Raw genomic sequence first — 19,882 nt, 5'->3', positions numbered from 1 at the left:
ATTGCATCTGAAGTCCTAACTCATCAGGGGAAATCGTGTCTGCATTGGCATGTTCAAAAAACAACCTCGCGTCAACAATGATACCACACGCAAGGAAAAAAAACAGTCAGGCTACTCAACAACCAACCTGGCAGCAGCAGTCGTTGTCATATCGGTTTATTTTATCTTTGATGTAAACACAACACTTCGGATATGCAAATGCTTCCCGTTACACACGATTGCTATGTCAATAAACATCATTTTGCCAATATTTTAGAGACCCCCCAACATTTCCCAAATCATGTTTTCAAGGGATCTCATGTCTGTTTCAGGGGATCTCGGATCCCCCGAGTACCCCCATAGTTCGAACACTGGTTGTCCTGATTTAGACTGGTGTGGGGTTTTTTTTGGGGGGGGGGGGGGGGGGGGTTGCGCGATGTTGCACCCGGGTCCAGATTAGGGCAGAACCGGCCCTGGCTACATTTCAGGTGTAGTTTGTTTTATGTATGTATGTACTTTGCATAGATGTGTACTTGGTCTTCCAATATGGCGACTACCGAAATCTCGCGGCTCGGTGACGTCATGCGGGAACCCTCTATAACTGTGTCCAGGAGGACTAGCTTCATATTCATTTGGCTTAATCCATGTTTCTGTTAAACACAGTACATTAAACTCCTGATCAGTAATAAGTTCATTAACCATTAGTGCTTTAGATGGAAGAGATCTAATATTTAACAGCGCCACCTTTAGATCAAAGGTGCTGGCAGCGGCTGTACAGTCAGTATGATCTAGTTTTATATTGATTAGGTTACTGGAAAGGAGTTGTCACGATGCAACAGTAACGTATTGGAATGAGCGTGTGAATATAAACCTGTGATTTGAATTGCAGCCTGTGCTACTGTCAGAGCCGAGCTCTTACAGAAGATTAATAAACGCCTTATGATCAGATTTGAGAATTCAACAGCACTGTGGTATGAAGTCTTTTATATAAGTGTGACCTTCACATGCACAGAACCAGCTGATCTTATTTTAATCTTGATCATGGATTTTGCTGTTGTCAGTCTGATAAACATTCTCTGATGGTGCTGAACAAATTGGATAGGCGTTTATTGACTGACTGGTGTGTTAAATCTCAAGCTTCATAGTTATTTTACAGTTGTGTATTTTGTTGTATCCTGGGTTAACATAGTTGTATTTGCTCTTTTTTTTAAATATTTAGCAGTTAAGTCTTCCGATTCAAAGGTTAAGGAATATAGGTTTAAATGTACAATATGATAAAGCCTTTTATTACACACCTCTATCTGGAACATTCTAGGTGTTCACTGTCCTTCAGTTAAGTTTGTGTCCTTGTTGATTCTTTACAATATTAAGTCTTCAGATCTGTCATCATTTGCCTGAGTCATGAGAGCAGTTTGTTTTTATTAGTAGAATGCTGCTTCTGGGATATCTAAAACCAAGGGAGTTGAGAGGGACACGTCCCTGTGGAGAGCAGCTCTACTGAGGAGACGGTAGCATCCGACCCTCTTTTGTTTCTTGGTTGTCTGGTTGGGGTGAGGACCGAAGGAATTTTTTTCTTTACGCATTAAGGCTAGCCACAGGCTAGGATGATGGTGGACATCATGTGTCATACAGAACATGTGAGGTTGTGACTGTTTTTCATTTATAGTGCATGATGCATAGTTGGTGTGAACTGCATTAGTGACCAGAAGAAGGAAATAACAGGATATAACCTTCAGCAGTCAAAGAGATGGTAATGGATATTAGCTTTATTGATGTACATGACTACCAGATTTGAGCTGCATTTAGTGTTGCCTAGCATTCATCTGTTTTGACCCTGCTTGTGGACTGTGTGTGTGGTGAGCTCTGTGCATGTTGTCGTGGCACTGGCCCAATGTAATCTTGCACTAACCTGCTGTAGAGCTGTGATGGCGGCTCATTAGAGAGATACAATGGCAGCAGAGCAGACCCTGAGGAGAGCACCAGCGCTCTGTAGCCTGGAGGATCCTCACAGCTACAGCCAGGCCTCTGTGCCTGAGGGGCTGATGGAGCCCACAGTTTCAGTGGGACTGAGAGGGAGAAATGTGGACACTGAAAGAGGGGGAACAACCCTACAAAGCAAGAGAGGGAGAAAGTGTGCGCAGTGTTTATTTCTGTTCAAATTTCACTTCTAATGCGCTTGTGTTTGAGCTTGCTGAGCAGTGTCGGAAGACTCTGTTGCACCATGCTACACGTCTGCTTCCAATATGCATATTTTTAGACTTCCCCCAGCAATCTCAGTTCGCCTCTCAAACCTCAGTTCGCCTCTCAAACCTCAGCCTCATGCCAGTCCCAAGTTGTTTTAGGTTAGGTTTTGTCTTATTGGTTACAGTGTACAAACACAATGTCTTTGCCTCGGTGGTTCACCACATCCTTGAATCTCACTGTTTAGTACAACATCGGTGCCATTTTCCTTGTCCACAGTGTTTTGGTATTATAAATTGGGTCATATGGGTGTATGTGTTTTTGTGCATAGTAAAGATATGCCATGTGATGAGTACAGCTGCATTTTTGGCAGTGTTTATGCTTGAGTAATGCACATTGTGATCTATTGGGGCCAGTTCCTCTGTTACTGGCTTGGTGCAGTCAAGCAGTCCCTGTGCTCCCAGCCCTTATGAGGTTTCCGTATATACACCGTGGCCAAAAAAACCCAGAACCTTATTCAATAAATGGCATTTGAGAAAAAAAAAAAGTATTTTCACTGAAAAGTATAAAAATGATTGACACCCCCAAGAAATAGTTTAAATATTTGCAAACAAATTGTCTTTCTTGAAAAACTTTTATTTGTTAGTCAGCAGGAAGTCTGTTGTTGCCTTTTAAACATGCCTTGTTTCCCTAGGGTGTAAATATAGGGGGCAGGGGGCACATGTAAAATCCCTCGTCATCCATTAACAAGGGGAGGAAAAGCCAAAGAACGTTCAACATGACCGATGGTTGTTGGTCTGCACAAATCAGGTGATGGATATGAAAATGCATATGGAGTTTTAACATGTCTGAGACAGCGTGGGGGGGGGGAGGAGCCTCAAGATCAGTTTTAGAATTGTGCTGTGTGCGTGCCCCCCCCCCCCCCCCCCCCCAAAAAAAAGTTTCAACATCAACTGTTAAATGCCACTTTCATAACCTACTGCTTAGAAGCATTACGAGAAGTAAGCCGTTCTTGAGAGCATCACTCAAACTGCAGCACCTGAAGAGCTGTTGGCACTACAGCTTGTCTCTTATGGCCAGATGAGAGAGACTGTATGGGTATTGTACCTTATGGCCAGGTAAGACCAAAGTCAAACATTTTGGTCAGGGTTAACTATGGCAGGGGATCATAGATGTGTTGGTGGTGTTTTTGGGCTGGTGGTTCTCGTGAAGCTTGATGTCTTCTTTCATTCTGTTAAATACAGAGCTATTTCAGACCAAAACCTGGTTACCTGTGCTGTGAAATTCAAACCTGTCCATAGGTAGTGCTTTCAGAAAGATGGTGCACAAAATGTACTAATAAAAATCATCACAGGAATGGTTAATGAAACAGAAAATCTGTGTTTTGCATATCCCATCTCGGAACATTTGAACCATAGTGAAAACCTGTGGTCTGAATTGATGCGTGACCTCCACGTGCACAAGTCTAAAAATATTAGTGGTGCTCATGGAGGGGTGAGCCATGGTCCTTATACAAGTGTATCCAACATATTTAGACATTACAGGAAGAAGCTCCATGCTGTTATTTTCTCCAGGGCATTTGTCACAAAATATGCTATTTACCAGCTAGGAGGTCCGTATCGTGAAATACCGTGACCAAGGTCTTGAAAAGTACTGAGCGAGGCCTTCTGGGCCGAGGTCAGTATTCAAGGCTAAGGTCACGGTATTTCACCATACGGACCGACCTTAAGCTGGTAAATAATATATTTATTTTTTTCTTTACCAAATTCTAACAGAAAACGAGAGCGCCCGAAAGGGAAAACCGAGCCGAGCCGCCATTTTGAATCCTCATTCATGGCTGTAATGCAAATTGCTTTCTCCTCAATATACAAGTGCACTTCCATGGCAGGAAAAACTACATTTTGCCGCCTATGTAGTCCCCTATTTATACAAATAGGAGTCATTCAGGATTCAGCCATGTTTTTGCTCGGTGTTAGCGAATTACAGGTTTTTAGCTTTCTCCTGAAATGTTTTCTTTTCTTTCTTCTTCCTCAGGGTAGTAAAACTCGCTTTCGCTGTGAACACTGTCTTTATCGCTGTCCATGATGTAAAATTAATGCTATTTTCCTGAGAAATGCTGGCAAAAATTTATAAGAATTTTGATAATCTTATAAATAAATATTATTAAAAAAAAAAGAGAAATGTTGACAAAAAATGCTATGTTTGTTGCTGTGAACGAGTGAGTCACCAGAGGTCCATAACTGTGGTCAGTATCGTAGGATACGGACCTGCTTGCGAGCCAATCAGAGTGCAGGAGTTGATGGAAACCAGACCATGAAAAAAAAAATATAATTGTAAGGGTGCAGATAATTGTGAAACTTGTGATTTTACTACAAAAACAAATTCATCAGGTGAACTTGCATATACTTTTTGGATTTGATAAAAACGTATAAATAAAGCTATATAAAGTCCCTCTATGTTTGAGCTCACATTAAGTTCATGTGTAACTTGATGCACGTGAGGGCATGGAGGATATTACACGGTGGTGTGAAGATATGAAGTTTATCTTCGAGTGGTGAATGTATAGATCATGGGTGAGCAAAACGAACAAGTGAAATATATTTTTTTTCAACACAAGAACATAAACTTCATATCTTTGCGCCATCATGTAATATTCTTCATATTATATAGACACATCCACGAAAAAAAAGCTGCAAGTTTATCAAAAGAATTTAAATTTTGAACCAGTTTGTCATTTTTGGCAACATGCATCTAGTCAGCGGGAAAACGCTGGGAGCGGCGTCTTCAGAGTGAAATATCAGGAAACTATATCACTTGGATCCATATAAAAATACGAGTTTTTCAATACAAGAAGATAAACTTCATATCTTCAAACTAACGTGTGATGTTCTTTTTATTGTATAGACGCATTCACAAACAAAGTACCCAAATTTATCAAAACAATTCGATTTCTTTACGAGTGACGTATAGTGATTGCACAGTTTTGGTTCTCCATGTCCCAGATGTAGCTCATGAAAAACATGTGCTGTATTTCCCAGTAAAACAATCGCGTCTATATACATTTTTTTTTTTTTAAATTGTATTTTATTTATTTATTTAGATCTGTTTATGTACAGTGCCTTGCAAAAGTATTCATCCCCCTTGGTGTTTGTCCTGTTTTGTTGCATTACAAGCTGATGTAGCTTTAGCAGTATGTTTAGGGTCATTGTCCTGCTAGACTGTGAACCTTCGTTCCAGTCTCAAACCTCTGGCAGACTCAAACAGGGTTTTCCTCCAGAATTGCCCTGTATTTAGTGCCATCCATCTTTCCTTCAGTCCTGACCAGCTTTCCTGTCCCTGCAGATGAAAAACATCCCCACAGCATGATGATGCCACCACCATGCTTCGTTGTAGGGATGGTGTTCTCAGGGTGTTGGGTTTGTGCCACCTATGGCATTTCCCATGATGGCCAAAAAGCTAAGTTTTTGTCTCATTTGACCAGAGAATCTTCTTCCATGTGTTTGGGGAGTCTGCCACATGCTGTTGGGCAAACTCTAAACGTGAGGTTTTTTTCTTTCCCTGGCCACTCTTCCATAAAGCCCCACTCCGTGGATTGTATGGCTTAAAGTGGGCCTATGGACAGATACTCCCATCTCCACTGTGGATCTTTGCAGCTCCCTCAGCGTTATCATTGGTGTCTGTTGCATCCCTGATTAATGCCCTCCTTACCCGGTCAGTGAGTTTTGGTGGGGGGCCCTTCTCTTGTCAGGTTTGTAGTGGTGCCATATTCTTTCCATTTTGCTATAATGGATTTAATGGTGCTCCCTGGGATATTCAAAGTTTTTGGGATGATTTTTTTTTTTTTTTAATGACTCAACCCTGATCTATACTTCTCTACAACTTTTGTCTCTGACCTGTTTGGAGTGTTCCTTGGTTTTCATGTTACTTTCTTTGTAGTATAGCAGAGTCAGGGTCCTTCCTGAACAGGTTGATTTTATACAGACATGTGACACTTTGATTGCACACAGGTGGATCTTAATCAACTAATTGTGACTTATGAAGTGAATTGGTTGGACCAGCTCTTATTTAGGGGTTTCATACAAAAGGGGGTGAATACTTATGCACACTCCAGATTTCTGTTTTTTCATCTTGCTTGTCACAAACAAAAATTGCGCCTTCTTAAAGTGGTAGGCATGTTGTGTAAATCAAATGGTGCTAACCCCCCAAAAATCCATTTTAATTCCAGCTTGTAATGCAACAAAACAGGACAAACATCAAGGGGGATGAATACTTTTGCAAGACACTGTATATGTATTCATTTGGTATGTTTTATTAAGGGGATTTGCAAACAGGAAGGGATTATGTACGTTCATTGTATTTATATAGGTGTCCTCGATATGCTTTTTTTTTTTTTTTTTTTTTTTTTTTAAATATACATTTGATAGAACTGTTGATGTCTAAATCTTCAACAATGAACCATTTTAGCGTAGCACTGTAGGAATATTGGCCTGTACAACAGACTGCTTCCAGCATGTGTATTTTTAGACTCGCTGGCAAAAACGCCAACTAGCACATTTCGGGAAATCCAGGAAGTCTGCTTCCTTGTGGTAGATCGTTAGCCACCCATGACAGCACACCTGATGTTCTTACTGATGCTATAAATGAAAGTTTTATAAATTATTTAAATTACTGCACTGCAGTATCTTGCTATCAGAGATGAGCAATGTTAATAATGATGATCTTGGAAATTGGCCACGTTTTAATGTCCAATTGTATAAAGTACATGTTTTATACTCTGTATTCTCAGTGTAATCAACACGTGTGAAGATTATTGTTGCGTGTATTTTCTCAGGTGCTATGGATGAGCTGCAGAGTCTGGATCCGCGCCGGCAGGAGCTCCTGGAGGCACGTTTTATGGGTGGAATAAGCGGCAGCACAGGCAGTACTGGTAGCACCAGTGGAGGAACCAAGGTGAGTGGCAGTGTGACGTACAATTCAGGCTTTCTCTCTCTATCTTTATAAAGCTGAAGCAAAATGGCAGCAGCTCCACCTGCTCTGTTGTCACTTCTGTTGTTTCCAAGTGGAATACTTCTGGATGTGAATAGCCAATGAGGGGGAAAATGTCTCCAGTTGTTAAAGGAATTACATGGCCTTTTGGGTTATTTGATCCAGTGAAAGCTTCCTCATTTTGTGACATCTCTGCTCTGTCATTAGACTCGATCTGCCTGCCTCATGCTGTTCTGCAGGGGTGTCATTAATTTGTAATCAACACCTGCTGTATTTAGGCAAGGTGTTAAGTCTCGCTCTGAGTCGCAGACTTATTGGTTTGTGTCAGTATGTGCAAATCCATGTACGAATTATGCCATCTTTGTGTTTCAGGCCTTAACAAACAACGAATGTTCAAATCATAGCTTTGGCAGTCTGGGATCTTCTAGTGATAAGGAGTCAGAGGTATGTTCTGTTACATTTCTGATCAGCAGTCATCGTTTACTGCTTAAATTTGTTTTAAATTTGTAAAACAGGCAGTTACAGTTCCTAGACTTTTACCTCAAATTCCCCAGCTTCTTAAATTTGCTAGTGATGGGCAGTATATTTACACAGTGAATTGTTACTGTAGGCTATTGTGGGTAAGAATGGACTTGTACAGTGGTGCTTGAAAGTTTGTGAACCCTTTAGAATTTTCTATATTTCTGCATAAATATGACCTAAAACAACATCAGATTTTCACACAAGTCCTAAATGTAGATAAAGAGAACCCAGTTAAACAAATGATAGAAAAATATTATACTTGGTCATTTTATTTATTGAGGAAAATATTACACATCTGTGAGTGGCAAAAGTATGTGAACCTTTGCTTTCAGTATCTGGTGTGGACCCCCCCCCCCCGTGCAGCAATAACTGCAACTAAACGTTTCCGGTAACTGTTGATCAGTCCTGCACACCGGCTTGGAGGAATTTTAGCCCATTCCTCCGTACAGAACAGCTTCAACTCTGGGATATTGGTGGGTTTCCTCACATAAACTGCTCGCTTCAGGTCCTTCCACAACATTTCGATTAGATTAAGGTCAGGACTTTGACTTGGCCATTCCAAAACATTAACAACTTCTTTAACCATTCTTTGGCAGAACGACTTGTGTGCTTATGTAGAGTCGTTGTCTTGCTGCATGACCCACCACCTCTTGAGATTCAGTTCATGGACAGATGTCCTGACATTTTCTTTTAGAATTCGCTGGTATAATTCAGAATTCATTGTTCCATCAATGATGGCAAGCTGTCCTGGCCCAGATGCAGCAAAACAGGCCCAAACCATGATACTACCACCACCATGTTTCACAGATGGGATAAGGTTCTTATGCTGGAATGCAGTGTTTTCCTTTCTCCAAACATAACGCTTCTCATATAAACCAAAAAGTTCTATTTTGGTCTCATCCATCCACAAAACATTTTTCCAGTAGCCTTCTGGCTTGTCCACGTGATCTTTAGCAAACTGCAGACGAGCATCAGTGTTCTTTTTGGAGAGCAGTGGCTTTCTCCTTGCAACCCTGCCATGTACACCATTTGTTCAGTGTTCTCCTGATTGTGGACTCATGAACATTAGCCAATGTAAGAGAGGCCTTCAGTTGCTTAGAAGTTACCCTGGGGGTCCTCTGTGACCTCGCCGATTATTACACGCCTTGCTCTTGGAGTGATTTTTGTTGGTCGACCACTCCAGGGGAGGGTAACAATGGTCTTGAATTTCCTCCATTTGTACACAATCTGTCTGACTATGGATTGGTGGAGTCCAAACTCTTTAGAGATGGTTTTGTAACGTTTCCAGCCTGATGAGCATCAGTAATGCTTTTTCTGAGGTCCTCAGAAATCTCCTTTGTTTGTGCCATGATACACTTCCACAAATGTGTTGTGAAGATCAGACTTTGATAGATCCCTGTTCTTTAAATGAAACAGGGTGCCCACTCACACCTGATTGTCATCCCATTGACTGAAAATACCTGACTGTAATTTCACCTTCAAATTAACTGCTAATCCTAGAGGTTCACATACTTTTGCCACTCACAGATATGTAATATTGGATCGTTTTCCTCAATAAATAAATGACCAAATATAATATTTTTCTCATTTGTTTAACTGGGTTTTCTTTATCTACTTTTAGGACTTGTGTGAAAATCTGATGATGTTTTAGGTCATATTTACACAGAAGTATAGAAAATTCTAAAGGGTTCACAAACTTTCAAGCACCGGGGCGTTGTGGCTCAGGTGGGTAAGGCGCCATACCATAAATCCGGGGACCTGGGTTCGATTCCGACCCGAGGTCATTTCCTGATCCCTCCCCGTCTCTCTCCCACTCATTTCCTGTCTCTACACTGTCCTATCCAATAAAGGTGGAAAAAGCCCAAAAAAAATCTTAAAAAAAAAAAAAAAACTTTCAAGCACCACTGTATATTTCAGGCAGTTGTATCATTGTTTGTGCCATATCTGCATTTTTGGGAACTAACGTAAAGGGCAAATATGTGGGTGGGGTGTTTTTTAAATTTCATATTGATGACAGAAATGTGTATTCATTCAGATCATGGCTTATTTCCTATAGCAGTAAAGACCCACCCCATCTTCACTTTGTTTCTGTAGAGGCTTTTTTTTTTGAATCCATCAGCCATTTTAACTAGCATTTCAGCTTGTTTAAGCTTTGTGAGATGTATGTAAAATGCAAGCATATGCACACAGTGTTTATTTAAACTGTAGTTAAATTAAGATGCATTAAAACCCCATGCTCTCACTTTATACAGTATACACTATGCACTTCGTAGTTGTCATGATTATGCATCCTGTAGCTTCCGAGTAAAGTATTTTTATATAAAAAATTTATTGGTAAAAGCGAATATAAGGTTTATTCACACACTCTTGCATTTTTAAGAAGGCTGTGGGGTAAATGCAGTTGGCACATTGTTCCTAAGCCTCAGGCTTCATGGACACTGTTGGACATCGGGGCACTAGTTTACTTAATAATAATAATTGTGTGATGATATGCTGTTTCTTGGTGTGGATAGAATGTGTGGTGTGGATTGGAAGGAGAGTTCCTATATGCAGCGCACACGCTGTTTTGATTATTACTGCTCCAGCTTGAGAGTATTATTGCTCCAGCATAGGGCTGTGCGATATATCGAATATACTCGATATATCGCCGAAAATTCTGTGTGCGATACATAAAATTATTATATCGTAACTATCGAGTATTTTATGGTCATCTTCCGACTTGTGTTTGTTGTGTTTGTTTAAAACATCTCTCTGTCCCTCAGGCAGTAACGTGAGAGGCTGCCTAAGGGTAAAGAAAACAATAACGTCATGCACTCGCCAACCAATCCCGGGCGACATCTCGGTGCTGAAAGGAACTTCCGGGAAGATTTTCTAGTTTCGGTTGTGTTGCCAGATTGGGCGGTTTTAAGTGCGTTTTGGCGGGTTTTACGTCAGCAGTATCTAGCAACACTGCTGGTGGGAAGATTTCCTGGTTCCGGTTTACAGCGCTGACTCAGTTCGTGCAATCACTGGTGTTGTATAGGCTACCGTGTAAGCTCTGTCAATTTCAGCGACAAATTAAAAATGGAAGCAGACGAATTGGTTCCTAAAAGAACTAGTAAGGGGTCAGTCATCCGGCAATTTTTTTGGATATCACGAGGAGGACGTGGAACAGCAAATGCCAGTTTGTAAAGTGTGCAAAAAAAAACCCTATCATCACGAAAGGCAGCAGCCGGAATTATACACATCTGAGAGGCAGAGCCAGAAAACATTCAGTTCAAAAGTGTGCAAAGATAAAAATGATGTTTTGCAGATCTCTCTCTTCTCTCCCTCAATCTCTCTCTCTATTGTGAATGTTCCAGTGGTTCTCAGTAGTCAGGTTAATAGCTTGGAGATCTATTTTTTAAAATAATTTAATGAATGAGCACTTTTCTTATTTAGGCTAAATGTCTTTCTCAGTGTTGAGCTTGCACTTTATTGATTTGAGCTCTGAGCAGCTCTGTATTGTGTTGCCCCTTTGTTGCAATTTTCAAGATTGTTTTTGCAGTTTGTGCCACATCTTTGTTGAATAAAAATAGTCTTATTTCAATTCAATTGTGATTAATCACTAACGTGAAAATTTAAAATGTGTTGTTGAAAACCACCTGTAAAGTTAACCAAGAATGTTATTTAATCTGCAGGGATTGTAGTGAAAACAGTAAAGAGATTTCATGGGGTCCTTTAGAGGAGATTTAAATATATCGAGATGTATATCGTGAAATGGAGAAAATGTATCGGGATATTCATTTTTTTCCCATATCGCACAGCCCTACTCCAGCATGAAAATGTTGGGCGGTTGCGTACTCTAGTTGATAAAATTTTTAAAGTCTGCGAAGGTCATATTTGGCCTCTACACCTTGCGTTTGACACCTGTGATTTAAGGTTGTAAATACCTTCTGCTGCTCACTAGCTGCTGTTGCATCTCTGTTTAGCAACTAAACCTAGGCAGTGCTAGGCACCTGATTTCCAACATACCCAGACAGACATTAAGAACATTGTCTGCAGCCCTCCCCCTCCTGCCCCCTGCCTAGCACACCTGCTTGTGCCATAAATCACACCGAGACACAGAGAGGGAGAACTGTAGAGGAAGCGATGGGTAGAGAGATTGCTGGAGAGAGAGATGGCTAAGGTGGTAATTGGTAATGCAGGAGGGAACAGAGGGGGTGTGCATGTATGTAGCGAAGAGGAAAAGTGAAGGGAAAAAAAAGAAGCCAGGAACCAAAAGGGTGAAGGAGATTAAAATGGATGGATCCAGAAAGCTCAAGGAGATGTCCATAAAGCCACTGTCTAGTCCTGTGGTGGCTTGAGCTGCTGATTGTGCACAGATGCCAGGCACACAGATGCCCCCATACGTCAGCGCACACTCTAATGATGCAGCAGATACACACTCAATCACTATACACACCTGTCACAAACACTCCCACAGACACAGAGCAACCATCAGTGCTAATGTTGTGCCTAATAATGCTGCACAAAGATGTGAATACACAACTATAAATGCTGCTGTTTAAATATAAAACTGCACAAATCCACTGAATAGTCATGCTAACAAAATAAATCTTGCAGCCTACATCACACTTGGCAGAGTAGGCAGCAACCTCTGACCAAAATCTGTCGTACTGTGCTGCAGTCTCTGTAGTTTTCCTAAACATGAGCATGCACAAATCTAAACGCATGGCACAAAATGTTTCTCACTAGCAGCAGTTTAGTACATGCATACACAGCGTGTATATTTGCACACAATAGTGTGGAAAGAAAGATCTTTGTGCATAGTGTATCATTGCTGCTGTACTGCTGATCACTTAAACACTTTATTTCACCCAGACAAACTCCTTCTATTCCTTACATGTGATTAGCTCATGTTGCTTACTTGGATTAGATGAATAGATTCACGTGTCTTAGTTTCAGATTAAATAATATTTTTGTTATATTTAATTTTTATTAACATGTTTAATATTATGTTTCGAATGCTGCAGCTTTTTTTCCACAATTACATGTATTCTCCTGTTCGCGTTTATCTTAATGGTGAGCAGTAAGACGTGATCACATTTCAGCATCTCTCTTTCGAGGAAAAGGTTGATCTATGAAATGGATAATAAGCCATACACAATTAAATTTGACCCACAAAAAAAGCTACTTATCAGCATTTTGCTAATTAAAACAGGTTGTGTGTGTGTGTGTGTGTATGTGTATACATAAATCTAGAAAAGCGGTGCCTTTATTTATATAGGAGGGAATGTACAGGTTTTGTATGTTTTTTCGATTTAACTTCATAATTATACAAAATAGTGTGAACGGTTGTCTGTGTCAGCCCTGTGATGACCTGGCGACTTGTCCAGGGTGTACCCCGCCTTTCGCCTGTAGTCAGCTGGGATAGGCTCCAGCTTGCCTGCGACCCTGTAGGACAGGATAAAGCGGCTAGAGATGATGAGGTGTTTTTCAAATAGATGTAAATTGAGTATTTCTTTAAAAATGCCCGATTATGCAATAGTAGACACACAATTTTGTAATTTGTTATGCACTTTATTAGAAGTTACTTGGTAGTAAGTTCTTTATTTCCATACGTTTTCTCCTCCCCACCCCCACCCTGTTTTCATGGCTCTGAGCTGGTGCCCACTGTGACCCAAAAATGCCAGCAGGGAGTGTGTGGTGCATCGATAACCAGCCCGCCTTGCTCATTAAGACCGCTGTGACATTCGGTCACTGTCACTAAAGGCTAATTATAAACAGCAGCTTTGGTCATGTAGTTTGTTACATTGAACCTGGTTTTTCTTTAACATCTTACTTTACTCTCTCTCTCTCTCTCTCTCTCTCTCTCTCTCTCTCTCTCTCTCTGTGTGTGTGCGCGCGGCTCTCCCCCCCCCCCGTTTCTCTCTAGGGTTCTGATGTAAAAAGAGGCAGTTCTCCTGCATATTCAGTAAGTCAGGGTTTTTTTTGTTTGTTTGTTTTTTTTTAAAGGGAGGGGGATGTGTGATGTGTTTTTCTCCGTTCTCTCTGTCTTATGACCGTATTGCAGGGCTACATTATTCAGTCTCAGCAAAATTATACCCCATTTTCATTATTTTCAAATCAGTAGTCTGTTACCTGTCCCTAACTAGATTATTGATAAGTCAGAATGTACACATTCATAAACCTGCAGCAGCACTCCGGTCTAAATGTATAAGAACAAAGTGGCTCCTAATGTCAAAGAAATGCATGCTTTTAGGAGCAGGCTGCAAATATTTTCCAGGCCGAGGCAGCGAGTGAGCTCCTTGGTGATCAGAATGCAAAGATGTACTGGCAGCTTGCCACTCTTTGTCTCTGCTGAGTAGGGTTTCTGCATCCGTCTCAGTTCCCCTGTTTGCAGCAGGGTGTAACAATTCATCAACATGTCTAGTGGTATGAGTGCAACACAAAATGCATAATTAATTAATTTATATTCTTAATCATGTGATGTTAACTTTTGCTTTGATTAGAATGCTCATTTTATCCTGGGTGATGGTCATGGTTCAGTTGACATGATTGTATTCTTGAGAAATTAATATTGTCTTTGCCACATGTCTCTCTAAATGTGTGAACAGAGTGGGTCAGCGACAAGCCAGCTAACTAGCATTTAAGTAATGATCATTACAAGGAGTTCTTTCATTTATCTCACAATCTAGATCAGCCCAACATTACAAAGCTATTTTTAAATGTACAAAAGGACATGTATTTATTTCCTTAAATGGGTAGTGTTTTTCTCCTTAAGCAAATCTTAAAGAGGAAAAAATATACCCGTCAAGTATAAAGTAGGTCATTATACTCATCTGTGAGTCTTTTACGTTACATCTGGATTTCAAAGTTGGTGAAAAGGGTCTCTCTATTTGTGTACTGAAGGAAACGGTTTCATAGCGCTTCTTTTCCTCTTCCTTTCACATAAGGAAATAAGCTGGCCTGTTTTCAGTAATACTAACCTATGCCCACCTGTTAGTTTAAGGTTAAGTTGTGCATTTTTTTTTTTCCCTTTTGAGATGGTGGTATTGGACAGACATACATGTGCATGAACCTTTTTTTTTTTTAAATTGCCCTATAGACCCCTGAAAAGAAACACTCTGAGTCATCCAGAGGAAGAAAAAGGAAAGCTGAGATTCAGTCGGAGAGTAGCCAAGGTAAAGCTTTTTCTTTCTTTTTTTTTGCTTGCTGGCCTTTCTTGCTTTGCCAAGGTATGAGTATTCTTTTGCATACTTGTAGTTTCCCTGATTTTCCTCACCGTGTATTTTTTATTTTTTTCACCCCTTTTTTCTTAGGGAAATCTATCGTTCGGGGAGCCAAAATTAGTGACTATTTTGATGTGAGTCTTGCATTCATCACTTGCTGATTTGGAACTGAATGATGTGACCATTGTGTGAATACAACAATATGAATCTGAAATGAAAATGGGTTGAATGTCTGTCACTCTTTTAATTGGAACTGATTAAAAAAATCAGCTCAAGTTGTCTGTCTTTTTTTTTCCCCCCTTTGGAGTAAAATAATGTGAAGTGGTGCAGACAAATAGAAACACCCACAATAAAAAGCCTGTCCTGGAACAGGGTGATTGTTGAAATTAATAGAGGTCACTCCCTTCTTTTCCTGCTTCTCTCTTTCCTTCACTCTCTGTGACTTGCTCTAGATACAGGGTGGTAATGGGTCCAGTCCTGTTAGAGGACTACCACCAGTTATTCGTTCTCCCCAGAACTCACATTCCCACTCTGCACCAGGATCCAGTGTATGTTTTACACGCACAAACACACCAATGTGTACACGCAATTATTTCTACTTTTGCCTCTTTAACACCTGTTATTTCTTTTTCCTGGTTGTGTGATTTAGGTCAGGCAAAACAGTTCATCACCCACCAGTCTCACTTTTGGGGACCACATGATGCACCCTAAACAGTTAGCAGTAAAGAGTGTTCAGGTTGGAGTACAAACTATTTGTTTGAGGTCATTTTAGATTTTTTTTCTTTAATGGGTTGTAAATTAAATTAGCTTATTGTGTGTGTGTGTGTGTGTGTGTGTGTGTTTGTGTTTTTTGGGTTTTCCAATCTGTCAGACTGAGCTAACCATGTTGAAGCTGGCTGCTCTGGAGAGCAATAAGAACTTGGACCTGGAGAAAAAGGAGGGTAGGATAGACGACTTGTTACGGGTAAGTAACGAGGGCAGACAGGATTTAAAAAAAAAAAAAAGCTTTCTCCTGCCTTACTGAAGTGATTTTTTTCCCCCCCTTAAATCAGGCAAACTGTGATCTCAGGAGACAAATAGATGAACAACAGAAACTACTTGAAAAGTACAAGGAACGCTTAAACAAATGCATCAGCATGAGCAAGAAACTCCTCATTGAAAAGGTCAGATGCAGCATTTTTCTACGTTAGAATTGTTGCAGGTTCTAAAATCCTAATTCGACTGAATTTTAAATCTGAGTATTTACAGTGCTGCTTTTGGAAATTTGCATACATGTAAACTCTACACACATTAAAATACTTAGCTGTTGACTCACTTGGTTTCATCCTGTTTGGTTTCCCTGCCCGAGAATGTGTTCAGTTTCATAATAAGTGCACCGTGTGTAATGTTCAGAGCACACAGGAGAAGCAGGCATGTAGGGAGAAGAGCATGCAGGACCGTCTGCGTTTGGGACACTTCACCACTGTAAGACACGGGGCCTCATTTACTGAGCAGTGGACAGATGGGTACGCCTTCCAGAACCTCGTCAAGTAAGGGTCGCGCCCAAAAGCTGTTTCTCCATTTAATGCTTGGATGTGTGCGCTAGCAGACACTGCAACATATCAGAACAAGATTTTATTGATGCTACTGTTCTGTTCCAACTGTATAAATGTTTCCTTGCATAATGGGTTGATATTTTCATCTGGATACACACTACATTGCTCGAGTCTGTTATTTAAATGCTTATGTGTGTCTTGCAGGCAGCAAGAGTCTATAAACCAACAGAGGGAGGACATAGAGAGACAAAGGAAGTTATTAGCCAAGAGGAAGCCTCCTTCAGCTAGTAACTCCCAAAGCCCCAGCGCCAACTCGGAGCTAAAGCAACGCAAAACCAAGGCTGTTAATGGGTCCGAGACTGACCCCTTCCTTAAACCCAGCTTGCCTCAGTTGTGAGTGGATTTCGGCTGCAGTACAGTATTTGCCTAAGACTCATTCTATCACACATCTATTCATGATTGCAATGAATTCTTCAATCTTTTAAACAAGCTGTGTGTAAATGCAGATTAACTATAGCCGAGTATCACGAGCAGGAGGAAATCTTCAAGTTGCGCCTTGGCCATCTCAAAAAGGTCAATAGCTCTTACGTTCTTCAGCTCTTTAACAGAAAATTCAAGTCCTCTGACTGATATTAATATACAATGTCGGTGTATTCATCTGAATTAAGTTTAAAGGAGTATGAGCCATTTCTCCTTGTGCTAAGTTCAGTGTGTCTTGGTGAATGATTGATGGTGTCTGTGAATGTTCTTTAGGAGGAGGCAGAGATCCAAGCTGAGTTGGAGCGCTTGGAGAGAGTGCGGAATCTTCACATCCGAGAGCTGAAGAGAATAAACAACGAGGACAGCTCTCAGTGAGTACTGTAACCATGGTGTCACTGTACTGTTTCCTACAGTACTGTCATTACTTATGCTTCTCAGTGCCCACCTTTTTTGATTAAACTTTTATTGAAAGGAAAAAAATGCAGATTTTATGCTTGCAATACCAGCGAGGCTTTCACTCCTCCACTAAATTAATAACTGAATCTGGAGGATCCAGGAGTACAGCTTTAGCATTATATGTGCGAGATGTGAGGGTGCTTTTTGTGCAGGATGAGCTCTTCACGGGTAACCGGAGTAGGCTAATGTTCAAAAATCAGTACAGCTCTTAGTAAAACATGATTTATAGCATATAAGGACTTCTGCATGTGCTTGGAAAAAAATGTGACGAATGGAAACTTTCTTTTCATCATCAGGTTCAAAGACCATCCAACTCTGAATGAACGCTACTTGTTATTGCATCTGCTTGGTAGAGGGGGCTTCAGTGAAGTCTACAAGGTATTTTGCACCTTCAGACAGACTAATCAACATGAGCTCTCTCTCTCTCTCTCTCTCTCTCTCTCTCTCTCTCTCTCTCTCTCTATATATATATATATATATATATATATATATATATATATATATATATATATATATATATATATATGAGTTTTTGTATACGAGTACAAATTTGCTAATGCAATCCCAAAGTGGGACACCAAGATTGAAATGTCATGTAGGAAGATATAAATGATACTGCTAGTTGGCCATGACCATCCCTCAACAAGATACAAGTTTGGAATCCTAATAAGGGTTTTTTTTTAAATTTTTTTAAATTTATTTATAAAAACGCACATGCGGGCGGCACGGTGGTGTAGTGGTTAGCGCTGTCGCCTCACAGCAAGAAGGTCTGGGTTCGAGCCCCATGGCCGGCGAGAGTCTTTCTGTGTGGAGTTTGCATGTTCTCCCCGTGTCCGCGTGGGTTTCCCCCACAGTCCAAAGACATGCAGGTTAGGTTAACTGGTGACTCTAAATTGACCGTAGGTGTGAATGTGAGTGTGAATGGTTGTCTGTGTCTATGTGTCAGCCCTGTGATGACCTGGCGACTTGTCCAGGGTGTACCCCGCCTCTCACCCATAGTCAGCTGGGATAGGCTCCAGCTTGCCTGCGACCCTGTAGAACAGGATAAAGCAGCTACACATAATGAGATGACATGAAAAACGCACATTAGGGGCATGTTCTGTGCAGTGCAATTTTAAAGCAGTGTGTGCATCAAACACTGCCATTAAAGCTAGACATCCTTTTGATTTCATAATATCGATGAAATTTAGTTCCCTCTGAAATTTGGTCATTGTGATATGTTTTTCTGTAATATCTCAAAAAAAGGCCATTCTGTGGCTTGGGAGTTATTTAATTTGAGGGGATTCCCGAGCAAATAATGTGCATGAAACCGCTCGCTTCGTGCAGTCAGGCAGACAGAGGAAGTCTGTGTGCGCATGTGCAGGTTTACCACCACCCTTCTTTTGGGTTTTACGGCAGCTGGCATCCACAGTGTTGCATTACTGCTATCTACAGGTTTACCTTGACCGTGCACTGACAGTTACATCGTTCTGTCATTAAACAAACAGCTGATCACACAGAGGTGCTCGCTGACCGCCGATATTTATTAGTTTGGTCCTGCGTTTCCTTTCCTTCGCAACATAACGTCTTTTCTTCTCGCTTTCCGTTACTGTAGTCGGTCTTTCACGTTTCATTCACACTCTCACGTCTGCCATTTTTCTCTCCTGTTTCAAATTTGTATCCCACAATGCCTTGCGCAAACAGGGAAAGTCCACCATGTGATGCATGACTTAGTATCTTGAATTGGGTCACGGTGAAGCAGGAAAAAATAGCGGAGAATTTAGGGCCACGTGGCCCTAAATTCATTAATTGTTCTATTTAAAAACACCTAATAAAATTGGAAGTCTGTGATTCGAATTCAGTAGCTTTCAGTCTATTAGCAAAAATATATTTGGTGTTGGGGAAAATTCTTTTTATGACCTACACTTGAAAAATCTGAAAGACAGTCTACCTTTTAATTAAGTCTTTCATCATTTAAATTCACTGTTGACAAACAAGGATTTTGCATAAACAGAGTTCCAAGTCAATTTATTTGTATAGTACTTTTAACAACAGACATTGTCGCAAAGCAGCTTTACAGAAAATTAAAGACTTTTAAACATATGAGCTAATTTTATCCCTAATACATTTTTCTCCCTGATGAGCAAGTCTGTAGTGACAGTGGCGAGGACAAATTCCTTCAGATGACATGAAGAAACGGTGAATGGAACCAGGCTCAAAAGGGAACCAATCCTCATTTGGGTGATAACAGATAGCATGATTTATAAATAACCTCTTCTGTAACTGTTCTATATAGTCCCAAAGTACAACTATGTAACCAGGAAATTCATGATAGCATTAACAAATTATACTTCATGTTAAAACTATCAACTGTTCTTTGATGGAGATTGAGTGCCAAACATTTCATGACAACTGCACTCCTCCTAAAGTTATGGTAGTTGTAGTCCTCAGCCATCATAGCTCAATTGTAAGTGTCCAGAGCCGCCATCTAAGTGTGTCTTTTGACTGTCCGTATGGGGCCGTCCTCTACAGGAGCGCTGTGATGAGACTCAAGCCAGACATAGGGCATCA

The 19,882-nt window shown here is 40.6% G+C and overlaps 1 protein-coding gene across 3 annotated transcripts in view; it reads left to right on the top strand.

The window, feature by feature from the left end:
• Nucleotides 1–19,882, top strand: part of tlk1a (tousled-like kinase 1a) — a 59,703-nt gene that overhangs the window by 17,082 nt on the left and 22,739 nt on the right. Inside the window, exons 3-16 of one of the 3 annotated variants that reach the window (XM_060929994.1) lie at nt 6,992–7,110; nt 7,519–7,590; nt 13,565–13,603; nt 14,738–14,813; nt 14,952–14,995; nt 15,320–15,409; nt 15,511–15,597; nt 15,733–15,825; nt 15,914–16,024; nt 16,254–16,390; nt 16,601–16,789; nt 16,903–16,969; nt 17,150–17,247; nt 17,629–17,710. In XM_060929994.1, the coding sequence (XP_060785977.1) occupies nt 6,997–7,110; nt 7,519–7,590; nt 13,565–13,603; nt 14,738–14,813; nt 14,952–14,995; nt 15,320–15,409; nt 15,511–15,597; nt 15,733–15,825; nt 15,914–16,024; nt 16,254–16,390; nt 16,601–16,789; nt 16,903–16,969; nt 17,150–17,247; nt 17,629–17,710 (1,299 nt within the window). In that variant the 5' untranslated portion in view covers nt 6,992–6,996. Of the gene's footprint in view, nt 1–6,991; nt 7,111–7,518; nt 7,591–13,564; nt 13,604–14,737; nt 14,814–14,951; nt 14,996–15,313; nt 15,410–15,510; nt 15,598–15,732; nt 15,826–15,913; nt 16,025–16,253; nt 16,391–16,600; nt 16,790–16,902; nt 16,970–17,149; nt 17,248–17,628; nt 17,711–19,882 lie in introns of all 3 variants that reach the window. The other 2 variants (XM_060929993.1, XM_060929995.1) reach the window with 2 other exon arrangements.

Source organism: Neoarius graeffei, chromosome 9 (genome assembly GCF_027579695.1).
Source record: "Neoarius graeffei isolate fNeoGra1 chromosome 9, fNeoGra1.pri, whole genome shotgun sequence".
In the NCBI taxonomy this organism is placed as follows: Eukaryota; Metazoa; Chordata; class Actinopteri; order Siluriformes; family Ariidae; genus Neoarius; species Neoarius graeffei.
This window is presented reverse-complemented; position numbering and strand designations above follow the sequence as displayed.